General features: G+C 36.7%; 1 protein-coding gene across 2 annotated transcripts in view; it reads right to left on the reverse strand.

The window, feature by feature from the left end:
- Positions 1-2,575: 2,575 nt before the first annotated feature.
- PJA2 (praja ring finger ubiquitin ligase 2) overlaps positions 2,576-14,935 on the reverse strand; it is a 64,801-nt gene continuing 52,441 nt past the window's right edge. The window contains exons 8-10 of one of the 2 annotated variants that reach the window (XM_069492188.1): positions 7,949-8,063; positions 7,428-7,549; positions 2,576-3,781 (exon numbers count right to left, since the gene is read on the reverse strand). In XM_069492188.1, the coding sequence (XP_069348289.1) occupies positions 3,656-3,781; positions 7,428-7,549; positions 7,949-8,063 (363 nt within the window). In that variant the 3' untranslated portion in view covers positions 2,576-3,655. The remainder of the gene's footprint in view (positions 3,782-7,427; positions 7,550-7,948; positions 8,064-14,935) is intronic. The other variant, XM_069492189.1, reaches the window with a different exon arrangement.

Here is a 14,935-nt window from a genome sequence, read left to right on the forward strand (position 1 = left end):
AAATTTCGTGAGGATGAATGTTGTCCTTCAATTAGGTTAATAAGAAATTGTGTAAGATAGGTGTGGACTTGCTTACCAGCAATGCCTGTAAAGTTCGGCAAGAGATAACAATGTGACACACTTGCCTAACAGTGACGGTGGTAATAACAACATATACCAACCACAACAGCCAGATGAGAATTGCTTTGAAGTTGGCAACAATGCCCCCGAGTTCTGCTCTAGTTATATTACAGAAGACTTGCGTGTTCTGAGCAACGTATTTTGAGAGGGACTGAATGAGCCAACCTGAGGCTGGTCTGGAATAGGTATCATGTAAGATCTCAGAAAAGTGTAAAACCTGAGGAAGGATACGAAGAGGTGGCCACACAGAACAAACAGGACTTTTCTGTCTAGTTTCACATGTGTGCTATTTATACAGAAATTTGGGTGAAATCCATCCCTTGGAGGGGTAACGAATAGCTCCATCCAGTAGGGGGTGCTGAACGAAAATTATGATGCAATTATAAAAGCATCTACAGTAGAGATACACTGTTGTGATTCTAGCTCTATGACTATTTTTCTATCATATGTTTACTCTATTAGGGCAGAATCAAAATTCTAAACTTTGTAAAGCATCTAAACAAAATGATTAATTTTCATCTAATTCGGTGCCATATAATTCATAACTTATCAGCATCCAGTTGGCCCTTCTGCAATGAGGTCTTTGAACCCTTTGGGAACCATGAGGAATCTTGCTGAACAGTTATATTTAGTAACAGTCCTGTGCCTGATTTGGAGAAAGCCACTGACGTGGGGCAGGCTCCCTTACTGGAACTTTGAGAGTTTCTACAGTCTAGAGTTGGTGTGGAAACCAGGCTCTGCTGAAATCTACAAGATTGCTGAGAATGTCAGGCAGGAGAGGACACGGACTCAGAGCCCCTCCAGCCGCAGAAAGTCCACCAGCCACTTCTGTCTGACTCTCTGTAGGGCCTTCTTAGGTCACAGTCCAAGGACTTTAAATAAAATCATGTGCTCAGGAGCCTACTGTGGACTTCCTTAATATAGCTGTTCTTTGCCATTAACTCTAAATCCTTCAGGGGTTACATTACAGAAGTGATATGATTACACAATTAAATATTAGAAATGACCACCAAGTATATCCTGTTTATTGTTTATGATTTACACGGAAAATGATGGGCTGGGGTTGTAGAACAATAAACCAATCATTACATTTAGACCTGGGCTTTTGAAAAACTTGCATTCCATTTTAACAGTTCATATATATTTAACAGCTTAAATAAAAATTCAGATCACAAATAATCTTAAGAGTTAGTTAGCTTAGAGATAAACAATTAAGAAACACAAAAGAAAACCACATGAATCTACCTTTAAATATTAGCATTCATATTACAAGAAATAAGAAAATATTTAAAAAAATAAAATTATTAGGTCAAGTCACAACATAAAATAGAGAAATAAGATAAACAACATTTTATTAATATTCATACCTATTTCTAATTTACCTTCATATATTCTTAACTTCTTCAAAAGGATCCAAGATATGATCAAATAGCATTTTGGTGTCTGAAATTCTCAGCCTCAATTTATACCAGCTTGCTACCACAAAAATCCTAAAACCTCAATTTTCTTTCTTTAATTTAAGACAACTCTTACTCAACTTTTCTCCTTCATAGCAGCTGTTTATAGATAGTAGGGAGCCAAGAATGAAGGACAGTAACAGATGGAAAGCAAAAAGTACAACAGCTATCTTAAGTTCAGCTTTCAACATTGCTGGTTGAGTTTGGAACCAAAACCTCTTAACAACTGGCAGATAATAGCTAAATCTTAACAGGCAAAGAAGAAATATTTTCTTTGGGACAGCTGCTATCTGGGAGAAGAAAACCAAGGTCCTTTAACACTGCCTAAATATAATGTGTGGCTTATTATAGAGAAATCTTTAGCAATGTAAGTTTCACCAGTAAGTGTCACAACTGATCAATACTACTTGAAAAGAAAGAAACAAACAAAAAATCACACTAGCCACGAATTTCCACAATATACACATGAGAATTAATTTTAATCTGATTTGACTCCTTGACACTAACTGATCATCAATGAAATATGGTATGGAAAGATCACAGAGTAGAAAACAAGCAAAGATTAGTTTATACAACAGTGACTATATACATCAGAAGGAAAACATGCTAGCTAATGCAACATTAAGGCCTGAATGCTAAGCATTTCCAAAGTCACAGAAGCCCCAAAGAACCCATAAATTACAAATTCACCACATTACATGCATGCAATGTTCACTTTTGTTTTACCCATAAAAGGATACACAGTATTTTGCTGTAAATACCAGACACATTTACAATATATGCAAAAATTAGAATGCAAGTGTTATGTTTCTTATATTAAGCCTCAAATGTGCCAACAGTGAAAATTCATTTATTTTTAAGAATGGAGAAAAGAGACGAAATATAAATACTTAGAGAAATAAGATGTACTTCTGCATTTGGGAAGCCATATAAATATTCCTTTTATGTGTCCGAACTAAATTATCAGTGGACCAATTGGATGGATGTACACTATGTGCTTTACTATTTTATTTGCTCAAATGACATTCTAACAGCCACCATGGTCTAGTGTTCATACCAAATCACATTTGTAAGTGAACTTTTGGTTCATGTTTCCACATACTTGTCTGTGTATATGATCACATAAAGGAGAAGCTGTGCATCTTAGTTTGGGGTTACATAGTTACAAAGACGACCATCTGTAAGCGTTTAGCCTTTCCAAAATATTGCAGAACAAAAATTACCTTAAACTAACAATATCTAATACTTATTAAACAAATGTGCCATGAGTGTTCTGGATCTTCAAGTATAATTTTAACCAAGGAAAAACATGTAGGATAAGAGGTTAGAAAGGGTTTCATAAGGCCATCTAATTCATCTCACTGTATCAAGCACTGAGCACACTAGATTCTTCATATCCTTTACTAACTTTATGTTAAGCACATCCACTGTTTTATTAAATAATTTTCTTTACTACCTAACCACTTCAGGGGTGGGGGTTATATTTAAGATTTTAAAATTTTGTGATGTTCTGGCCAAAATTTTAGCTTTTGTTTGGCATTCTGAAAAGTCCTAATTTTAAACAAAGATGGAAAAGTAGACACCTTTCTAAAAAACTTCTCAGTATTATGAACCAAGAAGTTTGATGTGGCAAAAGCAAAGGGACCAGTGAAAAAGCATGCTTTAGAATTTGTTTTATTTCCAATGAAACCAAATACTTCTGTTGTGATCACAACCTTCACATTTGATGCAGACGGGAGAGATTAATTATAACCACTTAGTGACAGTATTATAGACAAAGCCAAATGTCTGCCACCTAGATGATTACTTCTTCTGGAGACAGTTAACTGATAAGCTTGACTTTACAATTAATTCAACTAAAGAAAATGGATGCACTGCTTCAATATTCAGCTTGAAAATGTTTAGTACTTTCTGCAAACTTAAATTTAGTTTAGAAAGGTTAATATTTTCTTTCTAAACTATGGCATATACTATATATAGCATTTTTAATATATTTATATATAATTATTTGCACATCAGCTTTAGAAGGAATTTGCAGATTTACTTTGATAGACTGATCTCATTTCAGCTGTTAAGGTTTAGGGCGCTTGTGCGGTACTGTCATTTGAAGGAGCGGCATCAGGATCAGGCTCGGAGGAAGCAGCTGCAGATGCTTCGATAACTGCAGGTGGGAAATGACGGCGGCACACAGGGCATGTTCCCGACTGGAGGGAAAAACACAAGTTAAGAGCCACCATAAACATCTTGACTGCCATGCAAGTAACTTAATAGAGAAAAAACAGTATCATTATCCTAATAACAAATCAAGTATCTTAAAAACAAGAACCAAACAAACTTCAAACCAATACAATACAGAAAGACAAAATTTTAGTGCTATTTCCTCTGCACCCCAATGACACTAATTTCTTTGAAAATAAACAATGTCTCTTCATCATGTTTGTACCTCTAAGGTCATTCATCTTTCATTTAGTGAGTTTTTATTGAGAGCCTCCACATTCACACTGATGCTGCGGTGGAGGATGAGCAAAAAATCGTGGTGCATGTCTGCACACAGTCAGAGTTTAGCTCAGCAATGATCTGAATTGAATCGTTATTATTTACTCTATTATGCACATATTAGAAAAACCACACACCTATTTAATTCACACCAAATCATTCACCCCAGGAGCTTCCTCCTATTATACTAAAGCCTCACTTTAGTTCTGCACAGATTTGTCAAAACAAAGGGACCTCAGACCTTCTTTATAAGCCATGTGATTTCTTTCCAGAAGGAGATAATAAGTTAGGTGCCTTCTAAATGATAAAACAATTAACTATAGACCTGGGAGAGAAGGTGGGAAGTTATACTAGGAGTACAACATTTTAGGACCAATGGAAGATGACAGAGATATGTCATCTGATGACAGATCATCCCCTTTCAAATCTGATCTTTTTCCCAAAGAAATCATGCTATTCAAGGTGACAAAGAACTGTATCTTGGGAACCTTCTCCCCAGAGGAAACCAGGAAAGGTTTCACACTAAGCTGTTTCCTGACAGGAGAGAGACTGAAGAGGTTATTACCTTGGATTACAGAAAAGTCAAGTACAATTCAATGCTGTAATTCATAGATAATGTTTACAATTTAAGAAGTCAATTCAACAAACATTCACTGTGCACTCACCATAGAGATTGAGCCCTAAGAGCAACATTTTAGAGTCAAACAGATGAGTGTGGTCTTGGTCAAACACATACTAGCTGTGTAACCTTGGATGAATAACAATCATTGGAAAGTGGGAATAAGGATACCAATACATCCTAGAGTTACTGTAAGGATTAAATGGGAAAATCTATAGGAATAATCCATCAGTGCCTGACAACACAGCAGGCACAAAAACCACTGCTTCTGAAGTCTCTGAAACTATTGTGGGAATTTTAAAAAAGGGTATATTAATGACAGAAGAGGTAGAGTTTAAGCTGGGCCTACCTAGATCATGTAATCTTACAGATGGTATAGGGGGAAGATCATGCCAGGTGTCATGAGCAAATGCACAGAAGAGTAAATGTGAAGACACAGACTGGGATCTAGACCACAGATGGCTTTGAAAGCCAACACAGAAACTTTAGACTATTCCACAGGTGACTGGAAGTCTCAGTCTCTCTCTCTTTCTATTAGGAGAAGGGAAGTGACATGATCAGAACTACACTGTGGAAAATACCTCCAATGGAGGTAAGGAAATAAAGTCGGTAACTATAATAGTAGTTAAGGCAACGAGGGTTGCAGGTCTGATGTGTGGGAGTGCAAGTGAAATGAGGGGAAGGACCTCATAGACACAGGCACACACAAAACTGCTAAGACTCAGTGGCTCTGCATTTGCTGCATTCCCACTAATCTAACAGCACTTACTTCTATGACTACCACCACCTTGTGCGGGCACTGAAAGTTCTTTTCTACTGAATTCTAACTTTAATTATTAATAAGTTTACCACTACTTTCCCTACACTATGTGTTTACTATTAATATGTGCCAGGTACTGTATTAAATCCATTATGGACTATTTACTTCAACCTTTATAAAAACCCTAGAGGTGGGTATATTGTGTGGTACAGCCATCTAGGCTATATCAACATAATGCCAAATAAACAGGTTAAGAAAAATTATCTAAAACACTACTTCCCAAATTATAAGGGAGAGGAGAGAGAAAAGAAACCAGTATTTTAAAAATAATTCAGAATCCAGGATTACACCTCAGTCCAGAATGCCAGGAAGTTTCATATTTGAGACACACATGATCTCTACACAGGCAATACTTATCAAATTGTTGGTACTGCCTGGTACTATGGGTTATCTCATTTAGTTCTCACAACATTACTTGATATATATATCATCATCAGTATCATTTAACAAACGATATAAAGTTAAAGGCAAAAAAATCCAGCAGTAACCAATTATACAACTTTTGACCTTGAGTCAAATGAGCATAATATTGCAAAAATGTTTTTATGTATTCCACCAGTCTAACTCTAAAAATATTCCAGAGCAATCCTCTAAAAATTATGGGCAAATTTAATGTAATCACAATTAGAATCCTAAAATGAATTCTTTTTTGGGAGAGAAGCAAATAAATAAAATAATTTCAAGCTCAAATAGAAAAAAAAAACTGCCCAAGATTAAGGTATGAAAAAAATATAGAAAAAAATATCATAGTCCTATGAAAAATAATTAAAAAAAAAATCAAAAGCATAAGGGTTTAAGCAACTGAGAAAAAGTGTGGCTACATATACTCCTGGATGGAAATACTGGTCATGGGAGGTCTGGGGTGTTGGCAAGAGGAGTAGTGAGGAAGAAGCGGGAACTGAGGAGAAGTACGGAAACAAAATGAAAAATGAAAAAATGAAAAATGAAAAAATATTCAAGTAATGTTTTATAAAAGTAGAATAAACCACTTGACTAGCCTTAAAAAAAAAAACTACAATACAAATTGAATACGCATACAGACATAAAATAGAAGGTAACATCAACAACTAAATGATATATTTGATTTCATAAGAAACAGTGAACATTTCTACATTGGATTTCAAAGATTTTAAAAAGAGTTTAGAGAAGGATGAAGTGGTAGTAGGAGAGGAACAGCAAAGAAAGAAAATGGGAAGAGGAAAAGGGAGGAAAGAAAGGGGAGCAAAAAAGGGAGGGGAAAAGAAAGGGAGTAGTTAGAGAGAAGAGAGAGTGCTATATCCATGAGTAAATAAGCTGAGAAAATGATTTGGGAATTCCTACTGAGCAGGATGGTAAACATCCTTTATGCAAAAATAGAGTTTACAGAGCGGATTTAAGTAAAACTCTTTCTTTTATTTAAGTAACTCAAATATACTTAAATTTACTAGGTAAATATTTAAAGAACATATAACAATTAGAATAGGAGCTACTTAGCAGGTTACTAAATATCTCTCATACACATTTTCAGAAACATCAACCCGTATTAGTGGAATACTTGTATACTATTGCAGTACATTCGTGTCAAAGGTTTCTTTGCTTGAGATACTTTTGCAAACACCAAATTTCAGGATTATAATTAAAGTTCTAATTGGCTTTATTTTCAAATCATTTTTTCAGATATTTAATCAATTCCTAAAGTGATTAAAAATATGTTAACTGTTGTCTATGTTATTTCTTAGGCAACGTTAATAAAGTAAAATAGTTTCATATTATCCCTCATCCATGGTCATTAAAGGCAGCCAGTTTTTCACACAGTATTGAAAAGTGGTACACAGATATATCTAAATTAAAATAGGCTTAAAAGACACTACTATCATTAACCTGTAGGACAAACTACTGAAGTATTAATTTTAAAGAGAGTGATTCTAAAACTCACCTTCTGTAGCCAAATTGAGACACAAGGTTTGTGGAAGAAATGATGACAGGGCAACTCTGTTGCTATATCATCCTTAATATATTCACTGCAACAGATCGGACAGCACTGCTCCTGACCGATGGCTGAAATCAACAAGTAATTTAGATATATCAATCACATACAGTCCAATTTTTAAAAAATTGAAAATCAACATACTATGCTCATGGATAATACCTATGAAAGACAAAAAGAACCAGACTTTGATCAATTAATTGGCAAATATGTTTCTGTCTAATACATGGCAATTTGGAATTTAATGAACGCTGCTTTTGTAGGAAAGTTGACTGGGGAACACTTGTCTCAGCCTATCACTTGATAAATTCAAATACTTTTCTACTAATTAAAAGTTTGTCAGCATCAGGTTTCTATAGAAAATCTAACGGAAGTTTCTAACAGTCAAGTATTTCATCTTCTAGGTACACTGATAATATACTTAAATATGCAACATGTCCTTCAACATCTGAGATCAACTTTGCCCTTACCAGTGTGATCTTCAAGAACAAGGGTCTCTGGAAGACCATCAATGCTTTCCTTACTGGCGGGTGGATTGGCCACCTCAACATCTACTGCGAGAGACTCTAAATGTGCCAGGGCAGTCTGAAAAAGAAAAGTTACAGTTCTTTGTTAGAAAAAACTTTGAAACAGTCATAGAAAACTACTTCTTAAAGTATTTGCCAAAGTTATATCACCATTATTCTCTTCCTGTTTGTTTCAGTCAGTCCCTTGCTCCTTTTGCCCTTCCCAAAGGAATAGCCACAATCACCATCAAACCAAACACACATACACACACAGCACAACTTTTCACAAGTAAAACAAAAATCTATCTTGCCTCAATAATTATCTACTTGCCCATCATATTTATATTTTCCAAGGAGTGGTTAACTCTTCCAACTATGAGTTCCCATGTGGGATCAGTAATATACAAGAAAGTAAACACTTGAGATAAGCTCACTTCGTTAAAATAAAACATGGCCGAGGTTACTAAATGTTCAAGGAATGGAGGCAAACACTGCACTCCTGAATGGCTATGTCTACGACTGGCACAGACAGCACATCCACATTACCAGTTCACAAGTATCACTAGGTTATTTGGGTTATGAACTTCTTTAGGGGTTCAAATGCCTGTATAAAGTTACTGTTCTAATGAGGATAGTAAGAACATCAGATCATATGACCATTTAGTGTGAGTCATCCTCATCCTTTCTGGCTCCAATCAGATTAGAACGGCAGGTGGGACTTTTGTCTTTCTGCCTGCCACTTGTACAATTACATTCTCTTGGTGCACATGCTGCTTGCTCTGCCTGATGCTTTCTGTTTATAAGTCCTATCAGTTCCTCAGGAACTGGATAAATCCTGTCTCTTCCATGAAGCCTACATCAGTTGTTCTAGATTATTATTCTGAACTGCTACTGTACTCAAATAATTAGTATTATACGGTTTAATAATTACTTTGTTAGTATTATATCCTTATGACAGAATCATAAGATCACAAAGCTATGAAAGACCTTAGCACTAATCTAGTTTAATATTTCTTTGTAGGGATACAAAAGCTGAAACAAATTTGATAACTATTGAAACTATTGAAACTCCCTCCTAGTGGAAATGCAAAATGGTGCCACTGCTATGGAAAACACAATGGCAATTCTTCAAAAAATTACAAACCAGAATTATCACGTAATCCAAAAATTCTACTTCTGAGTATGTACCCAAAAGAATTGAAAGCAGGGACCCAAACAGGTATCTGTGCATCCATTTTATTCACAAGAGCCAAAAGATAGTAGCAAACCAAGCGTTCATTGATGGATGAATGGATAAACAAAATGTGGTATATTACTCAGCTTTGCAAAGGAAGGAAATTCTAACACCTGCTACAACATGGATGAACCTTGAACACATCATATTAGGACCAATTCGAAGATGGCTGACCAGAGACACCAGCTGCCAGATTGTCTTGAAAGAAGAAAAAGTTTTAGATGAAAAAGAACAAACAAACAATCATAGATTGGGTGTAATTCTGATGGAAAAGTGCCAGAACCCACAAGAGATTCCACGGGAAGAAGCTGCAGAGCAGAACAAGAAGTGGAAAGATATGGGCAGAGGACAACCTCTGAGAGGCTCAGAGGCCAGGGAAAAGGGTAGGTGGAGCGGTTTGTTTCTCCCTCACATCTCTGGCAGTCAGCAGGCTCCCGAGCTGCTGGAGAGCCTTTCTACCCTCATGAGCCCAAACACTTCTACTGCCAGTGAACTGGGAGCTTCCTGAGGACAAACCACCATCCTGTCAGCCCCCTTAAGACACTTCCCTCACCACAGACCCAAGCCGGCAGGCACCATATTACTTCTCAACCCACTGTGTGCCTTTGTCCTCCCCAGGGGGCTTCAGCCCCTCTGTTTTCATCTTGCTCTTTCCCACACAAACATTTCCTAACTCTGGCCCAGACTGTGGGAGCCACAGGGGCAGGCAGTTCCAGGGGATCTGCATGACCGCAGAGTCTAGACATTCCGGGCAGGCTGTCTTCCAGAGAGAGACAGAGACGACCAGGGTGCTAGCTTTCCTCCATCCAGACTCTTTTCCTCCCCTCCCCATACCCTGCCCATGGCTGTGGAGAAACATGATTGAACTAGGTAGGGGCTCTCAGGAGCGGCTGCTTCCCCCTCCGTTGGTGCACACACCACACTGGGACTCCCACAGAGAGAAATGCTCAAACCTTTCCTCTTAAAGACCTGCAGAGGACAAATGGGTGCTCAGACTGAAAGGTGGCCTTGCTAACAAACTAGCTAACAGGGAAAGATAAACTACTGAACAGAAAGTAAGAGAAATAAACTCACAGCACATAATTGCCCCCTTAAAGAGAAAACTCACAATACAACTGCCAGAGCTCATATAAAAGCTGAGAGCTCATATAAAACAATAGCACAACAGGCAAAAGAAAGCAGTAAGGTACTACGCACAGGATGAACAGACAAGCATCCCACATATCAATCCTATCAATCAACATGAATGTTCTGAATGCCCCACTCAAGAGACACAGGCTGGCTGAATGGATGAAAAAATACAACCCAACTATCCGCTCCCTACAAGAAACACATCTAACCTGCAAGGACTCATGCAAATTCAAGGTGAAGGGATGGAAAAAAATATTTCATGCAAATTGAACCAAAAAAAAAGCAGGTGTAGCCATTCTCACATGAGATAAAATTGACTTCAAACCAAAAACAGTAAAGAAAGGCAAAGATAGTTATTATATAGTGTTAAAGGGAGCAATTCACCAAGAAGACCTAACAATCCTAAATTTTATGCACCTAACACAGAAGTGCCCAGATTCATAAAGCAAACCTGACTAGATCTAAGCAAAGAGATAAACAGCAGCATCATAATTGCCAGGGACTTCACGACTCCACTGACAGAACTGGACAGATTATAGAAGCAGAAAATGAATACAGAAACACTGGCCTTAAACAGGACTCCAGAACAACTGGGCCTAACAGACATATAGAACATTTTACCCCAAAACTACTGAATATATATTCTTTTCACCAGCACATGGAGTGTTCTCTAAGACTGATCACATCTTAGGTCACAACATGTTCACAAACCACAGTGAAATGAAAGTAGAAATCAACTTCAAGAGAAATGCTCAATTCTAGACAAAGTCATGGAAATTAAACAACCTGCTGCTGAACAATTATTGGGTCAGTAACGAAATTAAGATTGAAATCAAGAGATTCCTTGCACTGAAGAATAAAGGTGACACAAGCCTACCAAAATCTATGGGATGGAGCAAAAGCAGTCCTAAGGGGAAAATTCATATTCTTAAATGCCTACATCAACAAGAGAGAAGATCACAAATCAACAATCTAATGACACATCTCAAGGAACTAGAAAAGGAAGACCAAAACAAACCCAAAGCCAGTAGAAAAAAGAAATACTCAAGGTCAGGGCAGAACTGAACAAATAGGAAAACAAAAAAACAATACAAAGGAGCAATGAAACAAAAAGTTGGATCCTTGAAAAGATAAATAAAATTAATATTCCTCTTGCTAGATTAACCAGGAGTAGAAGAAAAAGGACCCAAATAAACTCAATCAGAAATGAAAAGGGAATTATTACAACTGATACCACAGAAATACAAAATATCATCTGTGAATACTATGAAAATTTCTAAATATATAAACTCAAAAATGTAGAGGAAATGGACAAATTCCTGGAAACACACAACCTCCCACAACACAATCAGGAAGAAACAGACCTTGTGAACAGATCAATAGTGAGTAATGAGATTAAAGTAGTAATAAAAAAACTTCCAACAAAAAAAAAAATCATGAGGCCAAATGGATTCACAGCCAAATTTTCCTGGACCTACAAAGAAGAGCCGGTACCCATACTACAGAAATTATTCCATAACATCAAGAAGGAGGGAATCCTTCCCAACTCATTCTGTGAAGCCAGTATCACCTTGTATCAAAGCGAGGAAAGGACACCACAAAAAATGAAGACTACAGATCAATATCCCTTATGAATACAGATGCAAAAATCCTCAAAATCTTAGCACACCGAATTCAACTGCATATCAAAAAAATAATTCATCATGACCAGGTGAGCTTCAATCCAGAGATGCAAGGATGGTTCAACATACACAAATCTATAAATGTAACCCACCATATAAATATAAAGCAAGAACAAAGACCATATGATCTCTCAATAGAAACAGAAAAATCATCTGACAAAATTCAGCACACTTTTATGAAAAAAACTCTTAACAAAATAGGCATAGATGGGTCATACCTCAAAATTATTAAAGCCATACACAATAAACCCACAGCCAACATCATAGTGAATGGAGAAAAATTGAAAGCATTCCCCTTTAGAACTGGAACTAGACAAGGTTGTCCACCATCTCCACTTCTGTTCAACACAGTGCTGGAAGTCCTTGGTAGAGTAATCAGATAAGAGTGGAGAATCAAGGGTAGATCCAAATGGGGTCAGAAGAGGTCAAACTTTCACTTGCTCCTGATGATATGATATTATATCTAGATAACCTGAAAGATTCAACCAAGACACTCCTGGAATTAATAAAGGAATTCAGCAAAGTCTCAGGATTCAACATCAATGCACACAAATTGGTAGCTTTCATATATGCCAATAACAGGCAAGCCAAGTATCAAATCAAAGATGCAACACCTTTCAAGTGCATCAAAGAAAACTAAATATTTTGGAATATATTTAACGAAGCAGGTGAGAGATCTATATAGGGAGAACTATGAAACACTGAGAGAAGAAATTACAGAGGATGTAAATACATGGAAAACCCTACCATGATCATGGATCAGCAGAATCAATATTGTTAAAATGTCTATACTACCTAAAGTGACCTACAGAATCAATGATATCCGTATCAAAATACCAACATCATTTTTCACAGATCTAGAAAAAATAATTCTATACTTCGTATGGAACCAGAGAAGACTCCATACAGCCAAAGCAATCTTAAGCAAAAAGAACAAATTGGGAGGCTTCAATCTATCAGACTTCATGATATACTACAAGGCTATAATGACCAAAAAAGCATGGTACTGGCACAAGAACAGAGATATAGAACTTTGGAACAGGACTGAGAACCGAGATATAAAACCATCCTCATAATGTCAGCTAATCTTTGACAAAGCAGACAAAAATATACATTGGGGAAAAAAAAATCCCTATTCCATAAATGGTACTGGGAAAATGGGATAGCCACATGCTATCTGCATTGAAACTGGATTAAAACTGGATTCGCACCTCTCACCTCTCACAAAAATCAACTCACAATGGATAACAGACTTAAACCTAAGACATGAAACCGTAAGAATTCTAAAAGAAAATGTCGTGAAAACTCTTATAGACATTGGCCTAGAGAAAGAATTTATGAAGAAGACTCCCAAAGCAATCACAGCAGCAGCAAAAATAAATACATGGGACTTGATCAAATTAAAAAGCTTCTGCACAGCCAAGGAAACTATCATTAGAGCTAACAGAACACCTACAGAATGGGAGAAAATATTTGCATGCTACACATCCAATAAAGGGCCAATAACAAGAATCTATACAGAACTTAGGAAAATCAACAAGAAAAAATCAAACAACCCATTAAAAAGTGGGCAAAGGACATGAACAGAAACTTTGCAAAGGAAGACAGAATAATGGCCAGCAAACATATAAAAAATTGCTCAACATCTCTAATCATCAGGGAAATGCAAATCAAAACCACAATGAGATATCATTAACTCCAGTGAGAATGGCTTTTATCAAAAATTCTCAAAACAACAAATGCTGGCATGGATGTGGAGAGATAGAAACACTCATACACTGCTGATGGGACTGCCTATTAGTACAAGCTCTGTGGAAAAAAATAAGGAGATACCTCAAAGAACTAAAAACAGAATTACCATTTGATAAAGCAATTCCACTACTGGGCATTTACCGAAAGGAAAAAAAGCCATTCTATAATAAAAACATCAGCACTCGAATGTTTATAGCAGCACAATTCACAATTGCAAAGATGTAAAAACATCCCAAGTGCCCATCAATACATGAGTGGATTAATAAAATGTGGTATATGTATACCATGGAGTACTACTCAACCATAGAAAACAATGGTGAACTAGCACCTCCTGTATTATCCTGGATGGAGCTAGAGCGTATTCTTCAGAGTGAAATATCACAAGAATGGAAAAACAAGCACCACATGTACTCATCATCAAATCAGTACTAACGGACACTTAGGTGCACACATGGAAGTACTATTCATTGGGTGCAGGGCAGGTGGGAAGGGTGAGAAGGGCATGGGAAAATTCAGAACTAATGGGTGGGGAGCACACTGTCTGGGAGATGGGCTCTGGCTTCGGTGGTGCAAAGGCAATATATGTAACCAAAATGTTTGTACCCCCATAATATTATGAAATTTAAAAATAAAATCAATCAATAAATAAAATGGAAGCAAACCAAATCTAACAGATTATCAAATAAATAATCCACCATGACTAAAAGTGGGCTTAATCCCAAGATGTAAGGATGGTTCAACATATAAAAATCAATAAATGTGATTCACCACATAAACAGAAGCAAAAACAAGTATCATATGATCATCTCAACAGATGCAGAAAAAGCTTTTGACAAAATCCAGTAGCCTTTCATGATAAAAAAACCTCAACAAACTAGACATAGAAGGAACATATCTCAAAACTATTAAAGCCATATAAGACAAACCCACAGCCAGCATCATACTGAATGGGGAAAAGTTGAAAGCATTCCCACTAAGAACCGAAACAAGACAAGGATGCCCATTGTCACCACTTCTATTCAACATAGTGCTGGAAGTCCTACCAGAGCAATCAGGCCAGAAAAAGAAAAAATAAAGGGTATCCAAACTGGGAAAGAGGAGGCCAAACTATAGAATCCACCAAGAGTCTCCTGGAATTGATAAATAAATTTA

This window comes from Eulemur rufifrons, chromosome 17, assembly GCF_041146395.1.
Source record: "Eulemur rufifrons isolate Redbay chromosome 17, OSU_ERuf_1, whole genome shotgun sequence".
In the NCBI taxonomy this organism is placed as follows: Eukaryota; Metazoa; Chordata; class Mammalia; order Primates; family Lemuridae; genus Eulemur; species Eulemur rufifrons.